Source organism: Danio rerio, chromosome 25 (genome assembly GCF_052040795.2).
Source record: "Danio rerio strain M-AB ecotype USA chromosome 25, GRCz13ab, whole genome shotgun sequence".
Lineage (NCBI taxonomy): Eukaryota > Metazoa > Chordata > Actinopteri > Cypriniformes > Danionidae > Danio > Danio rerio.
In genome coordinates this window covers 1,794,562-1,820,951 of record NC_141045.1, presented here as the reverse complement: position 1 = coordinate 1,820,951, position 26,390 = coordinate 1,794,562, and the positions used below count along the sequence as shown (strand labels likewise).

Genomic DNA, 26,390 nt, shown 5'->3' with positions numbered 1-26,390 from the left:
TGCGTTCCCTTCGTAGTGCACTTTGAAAACAGTTATGCCATTTTCAACGCAGCCATAAAGCTGTAGGTGACCTCTTATTTAAAAGCGGAATTTACGTTACATCTCCAAAGCTTGTGAAAGCATAAGTATATAGCTTAGGTTAATGCTTTTAATTTATAGCAGGTTATTTATTAAGAAATGTTTCTGTACTGTATGACATGGGCATGTTGGTTAGAACATTTCCGCAGTGGTTTGAATGTGTAAAATTGTCTTTTACAAACAAATAAAATTAAATAAAAAAATACACAAGATCCTACATAATAACAAAAAAGTTATTGTTATTATTTATATTTCTTCTTTTCTTAATAAATAGCCTACTGTAAATTACCCATAACGGTTTATATGATTTATATATATGAGGTTAGAATATGTGTCAGCTAAGTGGTGTTATGTTTAATAACAGGATATGGAATATTCGCAATAATATTTGTAAAGGAAACATTGGGCTCTATTTTAACGAGCTAGGCGCAAAGTCTAAAGCGCAGGGCGCAAACGCATTAAAGTCGTTCTGCGTCTGCTCGCAGATTCCATGTGGGCCTGGCCATGTGTTCAGTCATTGTTTGGGAAACGCACCCCAGTCTAGCATCACGTCAGCAGTGTTTTTCACAGACAAACAGCACCTTGTTTGATGCAAGTCGAAGTAATTGAGGAAGCGCATCAGATCAGACGTGGTAAGCATGCTTTGTTTTCAGATTTATAGTGTTATCTCCACTAATGAGGCAGAGGTGTTTTACTCAAGCATTTCATCAAAGACTTGGACCTCCATCAGTCCAAACTCCTGCTACTAAACTCCAGTATTCATATTCATAAGTGCATAATGAGCATTATAGAGTTTAAAGGGCCATCATGAGACTGAGGCTAACAGGTATTGAGCCAGCTTGTAAACAGCACCAAATTGTTATCGATTAACAAGAAGTGCCGTGAGAGGTGATAGTGCAGTCCCCTCAAGAAAAAGTGCAATTAATCAAAGAGTGTGTTTAGGTGGAGCTGCGCCTGGGGGGAATTACATCATAGCATTAATTGAAAATGTTAATACCTGCACGTCTTTTAAGTTGTACTTAAATCCCCAGTTTTTTTAAATAAAAATGACGTGTTCGACTTAAGTGACGGCCAATCGGCAGCAGTTTTGTGCATATATATATATATATATATATATATATATATATATATATATATATATATATATATATATATATATATATATATATATATAAGCTTTGTCTTGTTTTAAAGATGACAGATGTCAGGTTTTAGCTTAAGTGAAAAAATTAAATAAAACAATTGTGCCTTTTATTCATAAAAATAATAAAAACAACTAATGTATATTTTATTATTTTACTTACAATATATAATTTGCTAAACATGTTTTAAGCTAAAATTGACGTAATAAAGCTAAATAACTGAACAAATTATATTCCAAATTTGAAGTTGATATCTCGAAAAATGAGCTTTCAGTAAGATTTTGTTGAGTCGCAGTACCAGAGATGACCACCAGGCATTCAGTTCCCATTGGTGACCATACAAGGGCACAACAGGGCTTGATATGTACCAAAACAAGCTGGATCTGGATCCGGTACCTCTGAAATCTGATCCGTCATCCCCTCCTGAAGGATCCCTCTCCTCACACGCACCCCTGCCCCTGCTTTTAACTTTCTTCCGCAACTCCCCAGCCCTCTTCACTTTCATCCGCGACACCCACTTTCATTTTCATACCTCTTTACCTTCGTCCGTGACCCCCACCTTTATTTTTGTCGCTCTTTACTTTCGTCCGCGACACCCACCTATGTTTTCGTCGCTCTTCATTTTCTTCCGTGACACCGACCTTCATTTTCGTCAATCTTCACTTTCGTCCGCGACACCTACCTTCATTTTCGTCACTCTTCACCTTCGTCCATGACACCCACCTTCATTTTTGTCGCTCTTCACTTTCGTCCGTGACACCCACCTTCATATTCATCGCTCTTCACATTTCGTCTGTAAACCACCCTCCACCCCTGCTCTTCACTTTCATCCACCCCGTCCTCTTGTAGCATGCTGGATCTGTTACCCAAATCTGTTCCGGGACCGCGCAGTTTAAATTAAGCACTGTTAAATTAAGCAGTTTACAAATTAAGCACTGTGTGCATGCTATTTTTTGAGGAATATGAGCTGTATTATTTCATACTTTTATCAATATTTGTACAGTATACATGAGATTCTAAAGTAGTATGTGAGGTTTGGTGGTGTTTGATTTGTATTTAGCCTTTAAAAACAGCTAAAAACTATTTATATATGGATTGCTGTAGCAAAGCAACAATTTACTCTGATAAGTATCCTTGTTGCATGTTAATAAATAACTATTGCTCTATAATATCAATCAAAAATCTGTCACCAGATGTGGAAACTAGACATTATAAGCTTTCAAATGATATATATTTTGTCATGATTGCTTTGAGGGTGTCATGGTAGCGCAGTGGGGAGCACAATCGCCTCAGTCCAAACACATATGCTATAGGGGAATTAATTAACTAAATTGGCAGTAGTGCATAAATGTGATTGCAAGTGTGTATGGGTGTTTCCCAGTTTTGGGTTGCAGCTGGGAGGGTAAAACGTGTAAAACATATGCTGGATAAGTTGGCGGTTCATTCCGCTGTGGCGAGCCCTGATTAATAAAGGAACTAAGCCTAAAAAAATGAATGAATGATGATTGCTTTGTTTAGTTATTATAAATAAATGCAACAGTAAATGCTCCCTCATGTTGTTGGATGACAGTAAATGTGCTTTAATCTAACACTCTTCCTACATAACAAAAACAATAGCAAATTTATTTATATAAAAGTCTTAGACATGGGGTGCCAAACTCAATTCCGGCAGAGTTTAGTTCCAGTCCTGCTTCAACACACCTATCTGAAGGCATCAAACAAGCCTGAAGCACTCAATTAGTTTGATCAGGTGTGTTTAATTAGGGTTGGAACTAAACTGCGCAGAGCTGCGGCCCTCCAGGAACTGAGTTTGACACCTGCGTCCTCTCCAACCAGATTAGATTAGGATTTAATTGCAATACAGTGATATAAAAGTAATGGTCCTGGTGGCTAATTAAGAGTCAGTACTGTCAACATTATATAATTAACAAACTAAATTATACAGCCTTCTAGTCTGTTTTTATACACAATGCAGTTTTAATTGTATACTGATTGAAATATTAATGCTGTTGCATCTCTGATATTTTCTTGACTGCATATATTAATATTTACTTATTATTTTGTCTGAGTTGCGTATGTGAGATGAGTGAGATGCTAATCTGTCAATTTTATGAGTAGTATATTTATTAACGTGTAGGAATGTTGTACCTTTCTATTTTTATATGTATTTTAAAGCTTGTATATACACTCATAAATAAATAAAAATAAAAATATATAGGTCTATATACATCTTTTTTGCTGCTTGTTCAAACAAATTTCGGTTTTCAGTCCACTTAAATTTGCTAAAGTCAGTAATCTTAATTGATCTGAGTTGGTACAGCGTGAATGAGTTGAGTGAAACCCTGCATTATTATGGTGGCTTGAGCCAACACACTGTTACACTACATACACTTAATATTCTTCCGTCTTCTGAGACTAATTTCTAAATGCATCTCCTCCTAGATCATTCATTCTACAACCACCAAACTAACACCAAACCTCCAAACTGGTCTGATCCGACTTACTGTTTTCCCAAAACTGACTCGGAAAATTCGAAAAAGTCCCATTGACTTAACATTGGGCCAAACTTTATGACCTCATAACTTTGCGCCAGACTGTCGTACAGACTTAAGATTGGGCTCATTTAACTCAGACTACCGTTCTGCCAATCACTGATGACCTTTTAACTTACTAGCCACACCCTAGCAACAGTCCCACTTCCATTGTAAAAAAAAAAAACTGCCATTGACTTTACATTGGACATAATAAAGACATAACAATTCATACCAACAATATACTAATCCATACTAGAAACATGCTAATTCTGTAATTCATACTATGAACATACTAGCAACATGCTATTTTATGCTAAATTCATGCTAACAACATGCTAGTTTATTCTATAAACATATTAACGATGTGCAAACTCATCCTAAAATTCATACTAATTTATGCTTAAAACATGCATGCAACATGCTAATTCATGCTAGAACCATGGTAATTTATGTTAGCAACTGCCTAGCAACCACTCAAAACACCTTAGCAACTCTTTAGCAACACCTTAGCAGCTACTCAGAACACTTTATAAAACCATATAGCAACACTTTAGCCACCACCTAGAACACCCTAGTAATTGCCTAGCAACGCCTTAGTAACCACTCAGAACACCCTAGCAACGCCTTATCAAGCATCTAGCAACACCTTAGCAAGCACCTAGCAACCAATCAGAACACCTAAGCAACCACCTAGCAATGCCTTAGCAACCACTCAAAACACCCTCGCAACCACTTAGCAATATCTTAGCAACCACCTAAGCAACCGCTTAGCAAGACCTTAGCAACCACTCAGAACACCATAGCAACTGCCTAGCAACCACTCAGAACAACATAGCAACCATCTAGCAACATCTTAGCAACCACTTAGCAACTGCTTAGCAACCACTCAGAACACCTTAGTAACCACCTAGCAACACCTTTGCAATGACCTAGCAACCACTCAGAACACCTTAGCAACCACCTAGCAATGCCTTAGCAACCACTCAGAACATCCTAGCAACCGCCTAGCAACACCATAGCAACCAACTAGAACACCTTAGCAATGCCTTAGCAACCGCTAAGTGGTCGATCTAGCAACCACTCAGAATACCATAGCAACCACAACCACCTAGCAACACCTTAACAATTACCTGGAACACTCTAGCACTGCCTTAGCAACCACCAAGCAGCCACTCAGAACACCTTAGCAACTGCCTAGCAATGCCTTAACAAATAGTCAGAACACTCTAGCAACACCCTAGCAACCATTTAGAACACCCTAACAACCACCTAGCAACATTCTAGCAATGACTTAGAACACCCTAGTGAAACTTGTCTAGTTTACAGTGTATTATCTATTGATTAATCAAAAGTGGTGACTATTTCACTATGAGTCCAAGATCTGCTTGTCTTTCTGGCATATTTTTTGTATTCTTAATGTGCCTTTCAAATGAACCTGAAACAACAAACAGCTATTGATCTGCACTCTCGCTATGTATTATTTCCTCATTGAGTAACATTCAGTAGGTCACATTAGAAATGCAGCACAGAATCAAGTGTTTTCCTTCACAAATAGACCCTGAGATGCATGAACGATTACTGAGTGTCTAAACACTTCACTAGAGGACAATGACTAAATCCTGCAAATGTCTGGACGGGAAACACTCACAGACATGAATGTAAAGAGGATTTCATAATTATACCATTATGTGCTTGAGAGAGAGAGAGAGAGAGAGAGAGAGAGAGCAGCTCGACTGCATGTCAAGAGTTGTCGATTATGGTCCATTTGACTGCCACGACTCAGAGTCTGTCGCTATTTAAAGCTGACAGCACTAACAACGGATGAACCTTCACAACTCACTTACAATGCGTTCTCAAATCATGCAAGCGTGAGGATCAGAGTATGTTGCTAAGCTCTTATTTTCAGGTCTCTTTGGATTTGTCTTCAAAAACAAAGCAAAGTGACGTGACATTCCATGTCCCAAGAGCCAGTGTCTGTGCCTGACGATCCAACGCAACCTCACAGCAATTCATAACTTTTTGATTTAGTGGCTAATTCCTATGAATTTGTACGATTTAGTTCGTACAATTTAGTACGGTTTGCTTATTAGGGGTGGGGTTAGGTGCCACACCTCCTTTTTAAAATCGTACATTTTCGTACGACTGAACTTTTTAGCCACTAAACTAACAAAACGTAAAATACTCACGTTTCCTCGTGAGATCAGGCTGGACGATAGGGTTGTCGTGGTCATAACCATCAACCACCACCCATTCCACAATGCACCGGCCCCTTACAGCTCCCCGTGCTGGTGGTAGGTCTGCGGGGAGGGTGGTCCCATGTCACTCCTTCGGGCTAAGCCCGGCCAGGTTCCTTGGGAAAAAACTCAGCCATCAGGCCCTCGCATACGAGCCCCCACCCCAGGCCTGGCTCCAGGGTGGAGCCCCGGCTGCGTCATACCGGGCGACGTCACAGTCCTTGATGTTGTTGTACTCATAAGGGGTTTTTGAAACTCACAAAGTCTGACCTGTCACCTAAGACCTGTTTGCCTTGGGAGACCCTCCCAGGGGCATTAGCCCCCAACAACATAGCTCTTAGGATCACTCAGGCACTCAAACCCTTCCACCAAGATAAGGTGGCGGTTCATGGAGGTTCACCGGAAAAAGGTGGTTTGCCATGTCCAGGTTGGAGAAAAGTCCTTACCCCAGGTGGAGGAGTTCAAGTATCCTAGGGTTTTGTTCACAAGTGAGACAAGGATGGAGCTTGAGATTGACAGGGGGAATGGTGCAGCGGCAGCAGTAATGCGGTCAATCTACCGGTCCGTTGTGGTAAAGAAGGAGCTGAGCCGAAAGGCAAAGCTTTCGATTTACCGCTCAATCTATGTTCACGTGACTGAAATAACAAGATCTCAGATACAAGCAGCCGAAACGAGTTTCCTTCACGGGGTGGCAGGGCGCACCCTTATGGATAAGGCGAGGAGCTCTGTCACCCGGGAGGAGCTCAGAGTAGAGAAGTCCAGAGAAGTCAGCTGAGGTGGCTCGGGCATCTGTTTTGGATGTCTGCTGGACACTTACCCAGGGAGGTGTTTCAGGCATGTCCTACCGGAAGGAGGTCTCGGGGAAGACCCAGGACACGGTAGAGGGACTGTGTCACTCGGCTGTCCTGGGAATGTCTTGGGATCCCCCGGAGGAGCTGGACGAAGTGTCTGGGGAGAGAAGAGTCTGGGGTTCTCTCCTGAAACTGCTGCCCCCAAGACCTGGCCCCGGAAAAAAAAAAAGGATGGGAATGAATGAATGAACGAATGTTTACTTCATTTTGTTTTGTTTTCACTGCTTTCTGGAACTGCTCTCCAGCAGACTTTAACACAGTCGTCAAGCTCAACTCAGCTTCACGTCTCAAGTCTGCTGACATTTGCGGCAAGATATTGGGAAAATTGGTAACACCGTAAAAGCCGTCCACATGGAAGTGAGCAGTCAGCTGGTAGCGCAAAAATAAACAGAATCAGTCTTACAGCAAGAAGGTTGCTGGTTTAAACCTCGGCTGAGTCAGTTGGCATTTCTATGTGGAGTTTGCATGTTCTCCCATGCTGGCGTTGGTTTCCTCCGGATGCTCCAGTTTCCCCAACAGTCCAAAGGCATGCGCTATAGGGGAATTGATTAACTAAATTGTCCATAGTGCATGTGTGAATGAGTGTGACAACCATTGATTAATAATAGACTAAAGCAGGGGTGGCCAACCCTGTTCCTGGACAGCCACCTTCCTGCAGATTTCAGTTGCTACCCATATCAAACACACCTGAACCAATTAATTAGGACCTGAACACCATGTGATAATTACAGGCAGGTGTGTTTGATATGGGTTGCAACTGAAATCTGCAGGAAGGTGGCTCTCCAGGAACAGGGTTGGCCACCTCTGGACTAAAGTGAAGGGAAATGAATGAATAAGATCAAATCTTGTGCAGGCTCCATCATGAATGTCTGCAGGGTAAGAATCGGCCGTCTTTTCCATCAGAACACATGAAAGCTCCCGCTCTGACATTCATATTTCAGCATTTTCTTCCACACCGAGAGTTTTTGGCCGGTTTGTTCACGATGAATGTCACTCAGAAGTCTGATGACCCGTGGCTGAAGAAACATGAAGAAGCTTGTCTTCTCAGCAGTTTCACATCATTATTTCTCCCCTATCGTATTATTTGGGTCACGAACCTGCATGTGAGGACAGCGAACGGCCCAAAATAGAGAACGAAAACACGGCTGAATCCAAAACACGAACAGCTTCATTTGTTGACCATAACAAACAGCTGGAGGCTTGTTAGTAAACGCTAAATTTGACACCAAAAACCTGTAAGTCTGTTGAGATTTGAACACTCCCCGAGGCATCATGGAGCTGCTAAACCAGGCCACACGGTCCCTAATAAGTGTGCAGTGATCATGCTTTATTCTCTGTGTACTTCAGGTTTGTCCACAGATGTGATTCATGAAGTTTGAGGGATTGTGTTGCAGATGCTCTTGGGGTTGGTCGTGTCGAATTACATGTAAAAGAGTGAATGCATTGTACTGTGCATGCTAATGACTGCTGGCGTTAGCCGTTAGCCGTTTTTGGTTTTAATATCAGTGAGATGCACGAACACATACGCATACACACCTGGAGAAGCGTGCGTGTGTGTGTCATTAGAGCGGATTTACGACTGTGACAGCTCTCTGCATTATACATTACATGTGAAATTCCACACAGGGGATCTAAAAATAGCGCACACATACACATGCACACAAACACACACTTGCACATGCATGCACACACTGACATATTGAAAAGCAGACACACTCACACTTAAAGGCACACACATGCACTCACAAACAAGCACATGTGCATGCACAAAAATGCACAGACACATACACACACTGACATATTCATAAACACACACACACACACACACATGCATGCATACACACAAAAAGAAACCTAAGTACCAAATGCACACAAAACATGCACAAACACACACATTAAAGAGCACACACACACTTAAACACACACATGCACTCACAAACAAGCACATGTACACACACGTGATACACACCAAAATGCACACACATACACACACTCACATATCTATAAACACACAAACACTTATGCATGTGAGCACACACACATGCACACAAGCAAACTTATGTACACAAACACACACACTTGCACACATACACAAACCTAAGTACACAAACATGCACAAACACACATGCACAAATGCACACATTAAAGAGCACATACACTTAAATACATGATACACACAAATATGAACATACACACTCACATATCCATAAACACACAATCACTTCTGCATGTGAGCACACACGCACATACGCACATGCACACAAGCAAACTTACGTACACAAACACACACAGACACACATGCACAAACGCACACATTAAAAAGAACACACACTTAAACGCACACAAACACACACATGATACACACAAAAATGAACATGCACACTCACATATCCATAAACACACAAACACTGCCTGTGCGCACATACACACAAACACAAACACACACACATACAGTAGACACACAAGCACAAACACACACACACACACAACAATGTTCACACACATACACACACACGAAAACATATGCAGAAAAATACAAAAATACACACACACATATATATATATATACATATATATATATGAACAAACACACACATTAAAAAGCACACACAATCACACATACAGTATATAAATGCACACAAACACATCCACACACACACACACCTGGTATTGGTCTTGGTTTGGAGTTGTTGTCTAAGCATTCCTAAATCAGGGCGCATGTACACATAATGCAATATAACACTGAAATATCAATATTAATGTTATCTAAAACTTAATTTTTCTTTAAATATAGATGAACCCAACGGTTTGGTTAAAAAAGCGTAATTTAATTGTAGGCTTTAAAACTTAATTAAATTACACTTTTTAACCCAACGGTTGGGTTTCTCCATATTTGACTCAAAGTTGGGCTAAACCAACAAAGCGTATTTGTTTTTGGATTAACTATGACTGAGTTTTGTGCTTTAACAAAGTCTCTGCTGTGCTGTTGTGTGTAATTGTTGATCCTCACTTGTGCTGCTGCATTGCGGTACTGTAGGTTTGAGTTCTGTAATTATGCAGATTATACGGCACACACTCAGCATCATAATTAGTCATGCTGCTCAGACATAATTGATTCTTTTGTCGTATGTTTTCTGTTTGCCATCCTGAAAATCCAGCAGCAATGCCGTGTCAGAATAAAACACGTTCGAGTCTGTTAAAAGCGCCTTTAAGTTACTTTAGAGCAGTGGTTCTCAAACTGTGATATGTGTACCACTAGTGGCTTCCTTATAGTGGGGACGCGGAGGTAAACTGAATGATGAAAGAAAAAAAAAATACACTTTTAACTAGTGCTGTCACTCGATAAAAAAATATCTAATTAATCACACTTTTTTTGGAAAATTAATCACATTTAAAAGACTCAAAATTCGTAATTTTGGTTGTTCAAATGTAAAATTAATGTAAACGCAAGACAAAAAATATTTAAATTCAAAATATAATTGTTTAATAGAATTTTTGCTTAACTTGTAACACAGATTTCTTCATGTAAACAACAAACCCACAATAAACCATCAAGATCCTGCTTGACAGCCATATTTATTACAGAAATTAAAACACAGGCATGTTAATGCCATTTGAATTTTAAAACAAACAATGCCAATAAAGAAAACATTGATTTCCATGTTGGATTCTAAGTGGACTGCAAAAAAAATGCCAAAATACAGGCATTACAGATATGGAAAATGAAAAATTATAATAATAAACTATAGAATACAAACTGTTGCACTCATTGTAAAGTTGTATTGCGTTAATTATAAAGTAGAAACTATTTTGCTTAGTCCTCCTTTACATTTATCCAGTTGCTAAAAAAGTCCACTCTGTTGACATTATTGGGGGACAATGTGGACCTTTTGTTTTGAATGATGTGAGCTGAGAGTGCAACGCAATCTCACGGCAATTCCTAACTTTTTGATTAAGTGGCTATGGACGTTTATGCAGGTTTGTTGCAAAGAAACGCGCGTGCATGCGCGCGCACACAGACAGACACACACACACACACACACACACTGCAGGACAGGGCAGCCGGAGGGACTCCTTTCAGATTCAACACACATGATCGCGTTCATCAAATTTGCTTAAACTTAGCGTTCTAAAGTATGGCAGTATTTCACAAGGATTCTGACACAACAACGCGAAGCAGACACTTGCGTGTAAGGGGGAAACACGTCAAACTTAATAAAACATTGGAGGGCTCATGCTGAAAGGCAGAGGAATGCACTGTCTGACAGCTCGCGACATCATCTGTCACTTTCTGAGTACATTTACATAAGACACCAATACTTCGATTTTAATATGATTATGATAATACTCTTATTAAGAGTCGACCATGTAAGCAGCGATTTTTGATTACCTTAAAGGACCACCGAGTCACTAAATGCGAAGGTCTTTCTTTCCGTTCATCATGCGGTACCAAATTCCATGAAAACAAGAATCGAAAGTTAAAAATGAAACACCCGAAATTGCATGAAACTCTGGAGGAAACTTTGGAGAGTCTAGTAATGTGACATTAATAGTTTTATACTGAAACTTGCCTTCAAAAAGTGCTTCTTTGGTCTCATCCATATTTCTTTGCACGTTAAACAAACGTCGACCACAGCAAGAAATAAAAAAACTTGCTACTGCGTTAATTGCGTTAATTTTTTAACGCGTTAAATATTTCAAATTAATCGCATGCGTTAACGCACTAATTTTGACAGCACTAAATTTAACCCTTTGTCTCGAATGATTACACTGGTGTGATCAGCACCGGCTGTTCCCTGAATCAAATGATCACATCGGTTTACTTAGAATTCGCGCTAAAGCAGTGCTTCTGCAGACCAGTGCTGTTGTGTTGGCATTTCAGTTACTACAAACTCAGGAATCTCCCCATGATGCATTAATGGTAGAATTATCACACGTGTTAAAAAAAATGTGTTCGTACCCAGCAGAAGACGTTAATATTAGGTTAGATTTAGACCCAAATTTAATATCTAGCCAGCGTCTAAGGACAATGTTATTTTGATGTTCAATAACGACTTCAAATTACGTTGATATTTTCATTGGGTTGATCGCTGTCTGCGCTATCTGGGGCTGCTTATTCATCATAAATGTATTGTTTTCACTTCTGCGCCATGGAGACACGGCGATTCATTCAGCAACTGTTTGACCTGTGAAAATATTTCAGTCAAAGAACGCTAGAACCATATGAGCACCGGCAAGAGCTTTCATTTGAGCTATAACTTGTACATGTGTCATATATGAACCATATGAAAAATATTAAAATAAACCAATGTAAAATACCAAGCTCGGGTATCCAAAAAACTGTATTTCAATAACTTTGTACAGTGGAGTAAAAACCAAGTAAAAATTTAAAAAAAAATTTAAAAAAAATAAACCAAGGCTCACACAGGTCGCATCCCACATCTTGTGCTTTGGAAAACCAGCTTGACTAGCCTAGCCTGGCTGGGAGCCCAGCCAAAACCAGATATGTCCAGCTTAAACTAGAATGGTCAAGTTGGTTTTAAATGGTTTTAGCAGGTCACTTTCCAGCCTGTCCAGCTAAGACCAGGCTGGAAATGGCTGGAAACCAGCCTGGAAGTGGCCAAAACCCATCTAAAACCGGGCTGGTCGACCAGCTAAGACCAGCCAACCATCCGGGTTTAAGCTGGACATAGCTTCTGTGTTTTCTGTTCAGTGTTTTTGTTGGTGTTTAATCGTGCAAAAGATCAAAATATTAAACAAAGACATTTGTACAGCTTAGCAAGGCTAATGTGTACTTAGCCAGAATAGAAAACAGTTTAAATTTCAGTATTTCACAAAGTACTGTATCTTTAAGAAAAGCAGACTTAAAACAACTTCCAGCGATATCGACAGCATTGTATATACTAAATAATGTTCTGATGAAGCAACACTGAAATCAATTTCACTGGAAGCTGTTTAGAAAAAAAATAGCTTTTTTCGCTAAACTTCCGGTCGCGCGCACGTCGCAGATAAACGGTACGTGATTACATCTTGACATTTACACAAACCAATAAATATTCTGTTGAGTACACTATCATAACACACATCAGAAATCGCCCGGATTTATTAAAGTTACATGTATTTTAATAAATATTTCCCGCGTCCCTTCGAGTGTAACTGTAAGTTAATCAAATCCCTGACTTTCCTCCACACGCGCCTCCAAAGGTAATAAGATCCTCCGAGTTATGGCATTATGAATATACTTTAATCAAGTCAGAGACCACGTACGACACGGACACGATAAATAAAAACAAGTCGAAACACCGGTAGGGATCAGGGTTGTAATATATATTGTAATTCGCATTATAAATTCATAAACACACGGAGCTGAAGCCCAGCGGAGTCTCTGAATACGAGTGAACGCCGTCGGCTTGATATTTTCCGTCTGTCGTCTTTGCTTTGCTTCGTGAACTTGTAAATTGAGGGATTTGTGAGGCTGTAGATGAAGAGAATCAAGCTGTTTCTGCATAATAATAAAAGCAGAGCTGCTGTTATGATGTTATGTAACACTGGGGGAAGCTTTCAGAGCTGCTCAACTCACCGAATGCACATCATATGTGCTCAGAAGCTGATGATCGTCTCTCTTAATGCATTTTCTTATTTTTAACAGCTATTTATGTCAATAAAACGAAGATTATTAGACCTTGTTGACACTTCATATCGGTCTAAAAATATCATGTATACAAATATAAAATGACAAAATATCATTATTATTTTCATGTAAGGCTAATAGAATAAAGATAATAATATAGTATTAATTATACAAAAATATTATGTACAGTGTAGATTTAAATCTTATACAATAAATAAAATTCTAAGTTAATAACAGGAAAATTAAACTGTTAATGTATATTATTATTATTATACAGTTAATAGTGTGAATTTAACAAAAAAAGATTGGACCACGTTTACACTAAATTGTTTCATATAAACCTAAAAATATATTTATATTATTTTCATGTTAATATAACAAACAGAAAATATAATATTATTTAAACATTATTATTGTTGTGTACAATGCAGAGTTAAATAATAAACGAGAAGTACAATTCAAAGTTTATTACAGGACAATGACGTCAAAATTGAATGTAAAATGAATTATTGTATTGGAAACTTAATGTATAATTCTATTAATATGACACAATTAACCATGTAAATAAAGCAAAATTCGTTTTTTCAGATTTTCTTCTTTTATTTATTCATGTATTTATTTTTTATTTAGTTTTACAGGTTTGGCCTTCCATGCTGATTTTTTTTTTTTTTTCAGATTTTATTCATTTATGTAATTATTATTAATTAATGTATTTTTTTACAGGTTTGGCCTTCCATACTGATTTGTTTGATTTTATTAATTGGTGTATTTATTATTAATTAATATATTAATTTTGTACAGGTTTGACCTTCCATATTGATTTTTTTTTTTTTTCACTTTTTTTCATAAATTTATTTATTTATTATTTATTTATTTTCAAGGTTTGGCCATCCCTACTCATTTGTTTTGTTTTTTTACATTTTCTTTATGTATTTATTAATGTATTTATTGTTTATTTGTTTATTTTTACAGTTTGCCCTTCCATGCTGATTTATTTTTTCATATTTTCTCCATATATTTATTTGTTTTTAATTATGATTTATTTTTAAACAGTTGAACTTTCACACTGATTTTTTCACATTTTCTTTATGTATTTAATAATGTATTTATTTATTTTTACAGGTTGTCCTTCCATACTGAGTTATTTTTTCATATTTTCTCCATATATTTATTTGTTTTTAACTATGATTTATTTTTAAAGGGTTGACCTTTCACACTGATTTTCTTTCACATATTCTTTATATATTTTTTATGTGTTTAATATTATTTAATTTGTGTATTTTTACAGGTTTGCCCTTCCATACTGATTTGGTTTTTTTTTTCAGATTTTAAGTTATAATATATTATTTATTATGTATTTATTATTAATGTATTCATATATATATATATATATATATATATATATATATATATATATATATATATATATATATATATATATATATATATATATACATATATACACACACACACACACACACACACATATATATATATATATATATATATATATATATATATATATATATATATATATATATATATATATATATATATATATATTAACAGGTTTGTCCTTCCATACTGATTCAATTTTTCACTTAATAAAATTATTTAATATTAATTTATTCATTTTCAAGGTTTGGCCTTCCCTACTGATTTTTTTCCACATTTCCTTCATGTATTTATTAAAGTATTTATCATTTATTTATTTATTTTTACAGGTTTGTCCTTCTGCACTGGTTTGTTGTTGTTTTCACATTTTCTTCATTCATTTATTTATGTTTTTATTAATGTATAACTCATGTATTTTTATAGGTTTGCCCTTTCATACAGGATTAGTTTTTCATATTTTCTTCATATATTTATTCATGTATTTATTTTTACAGCTTTGGCCTTCTGTACTGTTTTGTTGTTGTTGTTTTTTTACATTTTCTTCATGTATTTATTATGTTTGTATTTATGTATTTGTCATTTTGTCAGGTCTGGATGTTTTCCGACAGTTTTTTCCACACATCGAGCTCTTCATAACTCCAGAAAGTGTGTGTTTGATGAGATCGACTCTGAATGTCTGATATTAATACTTGATGTCTGTCTAGAATGATTTCACTAAAGCTGAATATTTAATAATGGTCTTGAAAATCCTCAGTTCTGAAGCGCCCTGCGGCCAAAATCACACACAACACACCGCTGAATTTCCCATCGGCCTCCAGTGTGCTGTAAATCTAAAGTAAACGCTGTGTTTTACTGTGTTTTTTGTCAAGCATAGAGCCTGTAAATCTGTTTAATGTGAAGGACTGCAGTTTGAGGGAATTTGGTTGTAGAGCGCCACCACATGGAGGAGTCTGTCACTGAAAATAAATGATCCATTGGATTTACTCAATGTTTTTAGGGTAAATGGTTGCAAACAATTCATATGGCCAGAATTGAAACAAACATTCTTCATTTGTTTGTTTAAATTTATCCCATATTAATTGTTTGTAAATCCAATAAATCATTTATTTTCAGTGGCATTTATTAATAACTAAACAAATAAGCTATTAGAAAAAAAGTAAAAGAAAGATCAGGTTATATTCTTTCTGTATATAATCTTACAAGTTTAAGAGATTTAAAATGTAATGTATTTAGTTATGATATCTGACATTTTAATTATTTTATGAATTGTGAGCGTTATTATTATTTGGCAAAACAAGTTAATTTATTTGGCACATTTCATACACAATGGCATATGAATGTAGATTTTAATTACCATCAAAATAATCAGTATACAAAAAAACCAAAGAATATAAATATTAAATTACATATTAAATCAATTAATTATATTTAATTATACGATATGTGTATAAATATATATTGGAAACTTAATTTGTACAGTTGTATTATTATAAACGTAAAATGTATAATTTTACTGTTGTTATTATTGTACAATTAATCCTATAAGTAAAACAAATTATTCGAGATTTTATAAAAAATTATTTTATATAAATTAAAAGTTAAATACACTTTATTATATTACAATTTCCTTTTACATTTTATTTTAATGCCATTTTCCTGTTATTAACCATTGATAACAAACAATGTAGGTAAGTTATGTTAATTAAATATTAAATTAATTATATAAAATTATATATATATATATATATATATATATATATATATATATATATATATATATATATATATATATATATATATTTATATATATATATATATATATATATATATATATATATATATATATATATATATATATATATATATACAGATTAAAATATGTTAAGAAGTTTAGAATAAATAAAAAAGGCAAGAAATTATGTCAATTTAACCACTTCTCACATATTTTATGACATTTGACAGATTGTAATAATTAAATAAAAAAATATATAGATTTTTTTTATTGCAATTGTGTGTTACTCTTATATATTCTATATTTCTTACATTTTACAAGTGCATGAATTTCATTTTCATGAGTTTTCCAGCTGTATAAAATACAAATAATAAACTAATTAAAAATCCAGGTAAAAAATTATAACGATATTAAAGTATGTTTTTCAAATAAATATATCTTATGTATACAATTTATTAAAAAACATATATAGATGTCATAGAAACTAAGAATTTAAATGTTAATATTATCTTTAATATCTTTGTAATGCAAAGTACACATGTATATGTTAACATTTCCATGTATATATAAAAACCTCTTCTTATATCTCTGAGAAAGTTTTTATTCGTAAGCTCTCCAGTTCTACAAATATAGACTTTTCCCTTACAAAATCAAAATATTTACAAGCTCATTATCATCACCATCTCTTACAAAACAATTCTTTAAAAACAAGTTTAGTATCATTACTCGACTTCAATTCCACCCAAAACAACATGACTTCAAATGAGATGTTTATCAGAATGTTCATGTTGCTCTTTTCTGTACAATTACAGAATGGAGGACGGATGGATGAAAAAACACCATAAAAAACATAACAGCATCATTTAGTTCAGACATTATCAGTGTTGGGTAAAGTTACTATTAAAAGAAATATATCGCAAGCCTGTCTTAATCAATGCTAACATACTCTCCCATTACTTTAAGTGATTTAAGATCACAATATATTACATTTAAAAGTAACTTTACCCAACACCGCAGACTACTGCACCAATTCATGATCATAAACACTCATTTATAGCTAATAAAAGATGATTTATAGTTCATAACGATATTTTATAGTTCATATATGATGATTTATAGATCATAAATGATGTTTTAGCTAATAAAGTATGTTTTATAGCCCATAAATAACTTTTAAAGTATGTTTTATAGCCCATAAAGTATGTTTAAAGTATGTTTTATAGCTTGTAAATGTTTTGGAGCTCATAAAATATGGTTTTTAGCCCATAGATAATGTATTATAACCCATAAATAATGTTTTATAGGTAATAAATGATGATTTATAGCTCATAAAGTATGTTTAATAGGTAATAAATTACGATTTATAGCTAATAAATGATTATTTATAGCTCATAAATAATGTTTTATAGGCCACGAAGTATGTTTTATAGCCCATAAATAATGTATTATAGCTAATAAATGATGATTTAAAGCTCATAAATAATGTTTTATAGCTAATAAATTATGATTTATAGCTCATAAATGATGTTTTATAGCCCATAAAAAATGTTTAAAGTATGTTTTATAGCTCATAAATGGTTTGGAGCTCATAAATGATAATTTTTAGCTCATAAAGTATGTTTTATAGTCCATAAATAATGTTCAAAGTATGATGTTTTATAGCCCATAAATGAAGTATTAAAGCTAATAAATGATGTTTTATAGCCCAAAAAGTATGTTTTATAGTCCATAAATAATGTTTAAAGTATATTTTATGACTCATAAATGGTTTGGAGCTCATAAATTATGTTTTTAGCTCATAAAGTATGTTTTATAGCCCATAAATAATGTATTATAGTGAATAAATGATGATTTATAGCCCATAAATGATGTTTTGTAGTTCATAAATATAGTATCCCACTGTTTTTGGGATGTTTTGTCAGTGAGATCCTCTTCAACTGAGTGTAAACAGAAGCTGAAGCATCTCCTGTTGGCTTTGAGGACATGAGGGATGAAGCTGAGTCTCTTCTCTTGTTTTCTGAGGTGATGCAACTTTCCTCCAGGAAGTCTGTCTGTGTGTGTGTGTGCTCAGTCGTCCGGCTCAGTGACGCACTGCTCCACGATCTCCCGCAGGTTGGGGTTTTCCATCGCTGCCGCTACGCGCTCCTTATCATTGATCTGCTTATTGACTGACAGAAACACAATATTACAGGAGAGCACACACACACACACACGCAAGAACACACTCAGACAAAAGCATGAACACACATGCACTTACACAGATGCATGCACAGATGCACTTTCACACACACTTAGACACACACACATTAACAAAAGCACATTCACTTACACTCACACACACACACACACACATATATGAATGCACACAATCTCAGACACACTCACGCACATACACAAATACTCATACACACATACATGCACGCACACTCACTCTCACACACACTCAATCAGACGCACAAGCATGAACACTCTTGCACACACACATACTCAGACACACACATGGACTAACCCGCACACACAAACTCAGACACGCATATACACAGACACTCATACACCAGCACACTCTCGCATGCACACACACATGTATATACGAATGCTCATGCACTCACACACATTCACAGATACTCATGCATGCACGCACGCACATACTTACTTATACGTACGTACACACACATTCAATCAGACGCATGCACACACAAACTCAGACACACGCACATACAAAGACACTCATAGTCTCACACACACACATACACAAATTCAATCAGACACACATGAACACACTCTTGGGTTGATGAAGATCTGCAGTGGTGTAAACATGATTTAAAGAGCAGGTCTGAACACTCACTGTCCTCCTCGATCGAGTGTGTTCCCTCTGTTATATAAATCTCCAGCTGGAAGACCAGAAAACACCATCAGAGGCCAGAGAAACAGCGCTGACACACTGACGCTTCATTACACACACACACACACACACACTTGAGAAGCTTTACTGATGAACACACACACACACACACAGCAGAGTATCACAGCGTTTGCAGACGTACCTTGTGTTTGAAGGGCAGACAGCGCTGAAGCTTCACCTGTAAACACAGACCTGCAGGAAGAAGACAACACTGCAGTAAATAACCTTTATTTACAAGAGCGAGGAATAGTCTACCCAAAAATTACAATTACTTGTTTCAAACCTGAAATTCAAATGTTGTTAGTCACTTAAGCCTGGTTTATACTTCTGCGTCAAGTGACCGGCGTAACCCACGGTGCATACAACGCGCGTAGCTGTGCATTTAAGGCTGATTTATACTTCTGCGTCAAGCGCACACGTATGCTACGGCGCAGCCTATGCGTTGACGCATAGCCCTACGCCGTGGCCGTCGGCGTCGCTGATGTGCACCTCAAAAATTATAACTACATGTCGCAACGGATGCTGTGATTGGTCAGCTTCAAATCGAAATCGTGACACCCCTACGGCTTAGTAGCGCTGACGAGTGAGGGCGGGGCTGAGAGTCGTGCCAGCGGTGTGAGCCCAATGGAGCGATTGTTTACAAGTGTGGAGTCCCGTAAAGGAGCTCCGGATGGAAAGTTTTGTTTAGTGTTTACCTCATAGTTAAAGTTGTTTCACGTCCGCTGGTTCCTGCCTCAAAATGAGCGAGTTTGAGCCACTTGTACATTCAGGAAGTGTTCAGGAAACGCAAAACAGCAGCGAAGAAACTCGACACAGAGGAACATTTACACCTCACTACCAACTAGCGTTTCGGAAGTGTTAATGCAGACCAACAGAGACAGTGCGCAGAAGTATAAATGCACAGCTACGCGCGTTGCGCCAATCACTTGACGCAGAAGTATAAACCAGCCTTAACACTTCTGCGCGCTGTCTCTGTTAGTCTGCATTAACACTTCTGAAACACTAGTGGGCAGTGAGGTGTAAATGTTCCTCTGTGTGCTTTTCCTGAACACTTCCTGAATGTACAAGTGGCTCAAACTCGCTCATTTTGAGGCAGGAACAGGCGGACGTGAAACAACTTTAACTATGAGGTAAACACAAAACAAGACTTTCCATCCGGAGCTCCTTCACGGGACTCCACACTTGTAAACAATCGCTCCATCGGGCTCCCACGCTGGCACGACTCTCGGCCCCGCCCTCACTCGTCAGCGCTATCAAGCCGACCAATCAGAGCTTGCACTACGTGTCGTTGCGACATGTAGGTCAAATTTTGAGCCAAACAGTCAAAAAGTGGCGCAACAGACAAGCTGATACATATGAACGTGAATGTAAGTATATGTATATAAACTAGTGCTGTCAAAATTACTGCGTTAACGCATGCGATCAATTTGAAAATATTTAACGCGTTAAAAAAAAATTACGCAATTAACGCAGTTGCAGGTTTTTTTATTTCCTGTTGTGGTCGACGTGTGTTCAACATGTTAAGAAATATGGATAAGACAAAGGAAGCACTTTTAGAAGGCAAGTTTCGGTATAAAATAGTTAATGTCGCATTACCAGACTCTCCAGAGTTTCCTTGAGAGTTTCATGCAATTTCGGGTTTGTCATTTTTAACTTTCGATTTACAGAAACAGCGCGCAGAAGTTTAAATGCACAGCTACGCGCGTTGCATGCACCGCGGGTTACGCCGGTCACTTGACGCAGAAGTATAAACCAGGCTTAACACTTCTGCGCGCTGTCTCTGTTAGTCTGCATTAACACTTCTGAAACGCTAGTTGGCAGTGGGGTGTAAATGTTTCTCTGTGTCGAGTTTCTTCGCTGGTGTTTTGCTTTTCCTGAAAACTTCCTGAATGTACAAGTGGCTCAAACTCGCTCACTTAGAGGCAGGAACCGGCGGACGTGGAACAACTTTAACTATGAGGTAAACACAAAACAAAACTTTCCATCCGGAGCTCCTTCACGGGACTCCACACTTGTAAACAATCGCTCCATCGGGCTCCCACGCTGGCACGACTCTCAGCCCCGCCCTGACTCGTCAGCGATATCAAGCCGACCAATCACAGCTTGCACTACGTGTCGTTGCGACATGTAGTTACAATTTTTGAGAGGTGCACGTCAGCGACGCCGATGGCCACGGTGAAGGGCTATGCGTCAACGCGTTGGCTGTGCTGTAGCATACGCGTGCGCTTGACGCAGAAGTATAAATCAGCCTTTACACAGTACAATATGCAGTAAAATGCTTATATACCTGCCAGTGACCTTACTAAATAAATAGTATCAATAAGAATCTAAATTATTAAAAAGTAACTAAAGTAAAACTAACGTAGTTTAGATATAGAAATATATAAGTTATAGTTCTAGCAAATCTGACCAAATATTAAATACTTTCGTTATTTTTATAAATAACTTTTTGAGTTTCTTCTGTCAAACTCAAAAGGAGATATTTTGAAAATTGCTGGAAACCTGTAACTATGACTTCCATAGTATTTCCATTGTACTGAACCGTTTATTCTGGCAAAACAACCATCCTGGATGTACTTTATCCTGCTTAATACTGCTAGCTACAAAACATTCTTCTGAGCCGTAATAGTTTATTAATTCTTTCATTAAACGCAAAGCTGACAGAAATGAAGCCGGCTAATTACAGCAAACACTAACCTACATATTATTCATTCACTAGATGGCGCCAAACAGTCAAAAAGTGGCGCAACAGACAAGCTGATACATATGAACGTGAATGTAAGTATATGTATATAAACTAGTGCTGTCAAAATTACTGCGTTAACGCATGCGATCAATTTGAAATATTTAACGTGTTTAAAAAAATACACAATTAACGCAGTTGCAAGTTTTTTTTATTTGTGTGTTCAACATGTTAAGAAATATGGATAAGACAAAGGAAGCACTTTTAGAAGGCAAGTTTCAGTATAAAATAGTAATGTCGCATTACCAGGCTTTCCAGAGTTTCCTTGAGAGTTTCATGCAATTTCGGGTTTGTCATTTTTAACTTTCGATTTCGGTTTTAATGGAATTTGATACTGCATGGCGAACGTAAAAAAACCTCCGCCTTTCGTGACTCTGTGGTCCTTTCGTGGATCCCTGCTTACATAGTAGACTCGTAATAAGAGTATTACAATATGGCTGCCGTCACATTATCCAGTTGGGTGCTCCCCAAATGGTCGATAGGGAGACCCCCCCCCCCCCCCCCCTTATTCACACCTTAAAGTTTGCTTCGACTGTTCAGTATTTACGCTTTACCATTGCACACACTTTGTAACATTTTATTTATTAAGTTTGAGAGTCTCTTTAACACTTCTGTTTATTTTATTATAAAAAGATATTTAGTTAAAATATTTTTATTTTTGACTATTTAAACTATTTGCCTTAGTAATGTTGTAAAATTAAAAAAAAGGTTAAAAAAATCATAATTTTCCTAAATGTATTTTAAAAATATATATTCAATAATTATCGTTATCGTGATTATTTTTTTGCAATATCGCCCAGCCCTAACAAGAAGTGTTTCCTCTATTGTGTCTCCTGCTATCTGTGTGGTGCAGTGATGTCCGTTTGAGTGTGTGTGTGTGTTATCTCGTCACATACTCACCTATCAGCGTGGCCAGAGAGCAGTGTGGTACAGTTGGAGAGAACTTAATGACGATCAAATATTCATCGTCTCCGAGCTCCTGAACTTCAACACATTTCTCCGTCACCACGTCCAGCTCCTCCAGAGTGTTGGGTTTCTCCGGGTCACGAATTGTCCGAATCACATCTGTGTAAACAACAACATCAGCATATTAAGAGTTTCACCTTAAACAGAAAAATATCTGAGAGAAAATGACAAATAACAGAGTTTTGCTATCAAAACACACTGTATATTCTATTTAATAATACACTGGTCATTACCGTTTGATACTGATTTGATTACGGTAATGACTCAGTATTATAATAATTAACATTATTTACTGCTAGGTATGCTAATATCTTTCAGTTATGTTGCTTTTTAGTTTTTACCATGTTACATCATAGTTTGAGATTATTTCGTAAACTTTAAGGGAATACTGTGTTTAGTTCAATCATTTTCTTGTCGGCTTTATTAATCCGGGGTCCCCACAGTGGAATGAACCGCCAACTTATCCACAACCCATCTCTGGGAAACATCCACACACACACACAGTCTTTGGACTGTGGGGGAAACCGGAACGCAGGAAGAATATGCAAACTCTACACAGAAACACCGACTGAGTCGAGGCTCGAACCAACAACCCAGCGACCTTCTTGCTGTGAGGTGACAGCACTACCTACTGCGCCATTGGATCGCCACTGTGGTTAATAATTATGGTAATGATTCAGTATTACGGTATGTTATTACGGTAATGATTCAACACTAATACTATGAAAAATTAATAAAATATAAACAGTTTGACTTTTCCTTCAAGTTTAAGGGAATACTGTGGTAAATGATTATGGTAATGATTCATTATTATGGTATATATATATATATGATAATAGCATGGTATTACAAAGTAGCATCATCACTGCTAGTTATGCTAGCATCTTTAAGTTACCTTCCTTTTCAGTTTTTTACCATGTTCCATCATTATTTGGGACTATTTCTTTAATTTTAAGGGAATACTGTTGTTAATGATTCAGCATTACGGTATGTTATTACGGTAATGATTCAATACTAATACTATGGTATATTAATAATATATAAACAGTTGAACTTTATTTCTTAAAGTTTGAGAGAAATATTTTGGTAAATGATTACGGTAATGATTCTGTATTACGGTATGTTATTACAGTAATGATTCGGAATATGGCATGTTATTACGGTAATGTTTCAACACTAATACATTAATAAAATATAAACAGTTGAACTTCATTCCTTCAAGTTTAAGGGAAATATTTTGGTAAATGATTATGGTAATGATTCATTATTATGGTATATATGATAATAGCATGATATTACAAAGTAGCATCATCACTGCTGGTTATGCTAATACCTTTCAGTTACATTACTTTTCAGTTTTTACCATGTTATATCATTATTTGGGACTATTTCTTTAATTTTAAGGGAATACTGTGGTAAATGATTATGGTAATGATTCAGCATTACGGTATGTTATTACGGTAATGATTCAATACTAATACTATGGTATATTAATAATATAAAAACAGTTGAACTTTATTTCTTAAAGTTTAAGAGAAATATTTTGGTAAATGATTACGGTAATGATTCTGTAATACGGTATGTTATTACAGTAATGATTCAATACTAATACTATGATACATTAATAAAATATAAACAGTTGAACTTCATTCCTTCAAGTTTAAGGGAAATATTTTGGTAAATGATTATGGTAATGATTCATTATTATGGTATATATGATAATAGCATGATATTACAAAGTAGCATCATCACTGCTGGTTATGCTAATACCTTTCAGTTACATTACTTTTCAGTTTTTACCATGTTATATCATTATTTGGGACTATTTCTTTAATTTTAAGGGAATACTGTGGTAAATGATTATGGTAATGATTCAGCATTACGGTATGTTATTACGGTAATGATTCAATACTAATACTATGGTATATTAATAATATAAAAACAGTTGAACTTTATTTCTTAAAGTTTAAGAGAAATATTTTGGTAAATGATTACGGTAATGATTCTGTAATACGGTATGTTATTACAGTAATGATTCAATACTAATACTATGATACATTAATAAAATATAAACAGTTGAACTTCATTCCTTCAAGTTTAAGGGAAATATTTTGGTAAATGATTATGGTAATGATTCATTATTATGGTATATATGAAAATAGCATGGTATTACAAAGTAGCATCATCACTGCTGGTTATGCTAATACCTTTCAGTTACATACTTTTCAGTTTTTACCATGTTAAATGATAATTTGAGACCATTTTTTAAAGTTTGTGGGAAATACTGTGGTAAATGATTATGGTAATGATTCAGTATTATGGTATGTTATTACAGTAATGATTTAATACCACAATCACAACAACCACAATCAATTTAGCATAGTAAACCAAGTTTTTAATTGTAACTATGTACCATGGTGACAGAAAAATAGAGTACATAATTACGGTAATGACTCAACCACAAAAATACCATGGCATTAACACCGGACACCATTTATGTACCATGGTTATACCCCGTTTTCTGTTTATCAGTATGTTAATATGATCTTTGACGTATCAGATAAAATACATCCAGTGTCACATTTCTTATTGACTTAACAAAGTAGTAATATGGCACTACTTAAAGTACCATGAAGATGATTATTCAGTACTATAGTAATATATGAAAATACTATAGTATTTCCGCCTGACAATGTCATCGTGCCATGAAAACACCACAGACTTTTCTCTTGATTGAGGTCATCAGGGCTCACCGTACACCTCCAGCGCTTTCTCCTCCATCTTCTTTCGTCTCTTGTCATTCGTCTCGTTAGAAAGTCCCGTTAAAAACAATGCTTTGCTCAAAAGTCCGGACACAAGCTCCATGATCCGGTCCGGTCCATCATTTCCATCACGGACACTGACATGCGCATGCGCGTCCGCTCTTCCTCTTTCACGCAGACCAGAGTGATCAACAAAGAAATGTCGATGGAAATATAAACTTTTTGGCGTAGTTTGTTAAGATTATATGCCATTTATTTTAAAATATTATATAGTTATTTTGAAATAATAATAAACAATAAAATATGTTAAATAACCATTTTAATTAATGTGGCGTTAATTATTTTATACCAAGACTATAGAATACACTTTATTAAGGGGACTTTTGTTTATATCAACACATTATCCATAGAAACTAGTCA

The 26,390-nt window shown here is 36.1% G+C and overlaps 1 protein-coding gene across 1 annotated transcript; it reads right to left on the bottom strand.

Annotated features, from left to right (window-relative positions):
- Window positions 1-306: 306 nt before the first annotated feature.
- On the bottom strand, window positions 307-26,097 carry ciao2a (cytosolic iron-sulfur assembly component 2A; the record flags this gene model as incomplete). The annotated part of the gene is given in 7 exon segments (NM_213027.1): window positions 307-334; window positions 16,574-16,596; window positions 17,150-18,765; window positions 19,443-19,488; window positions 19,642-19,691; window positions 23,143-23,307; window positions 25,962-26,097. Coding segments are annotated over 5 exon segments (474 nt in total).
- Between the last annotated feature and the right edge of the window lie 293 nt (window positions 26,098-26,390).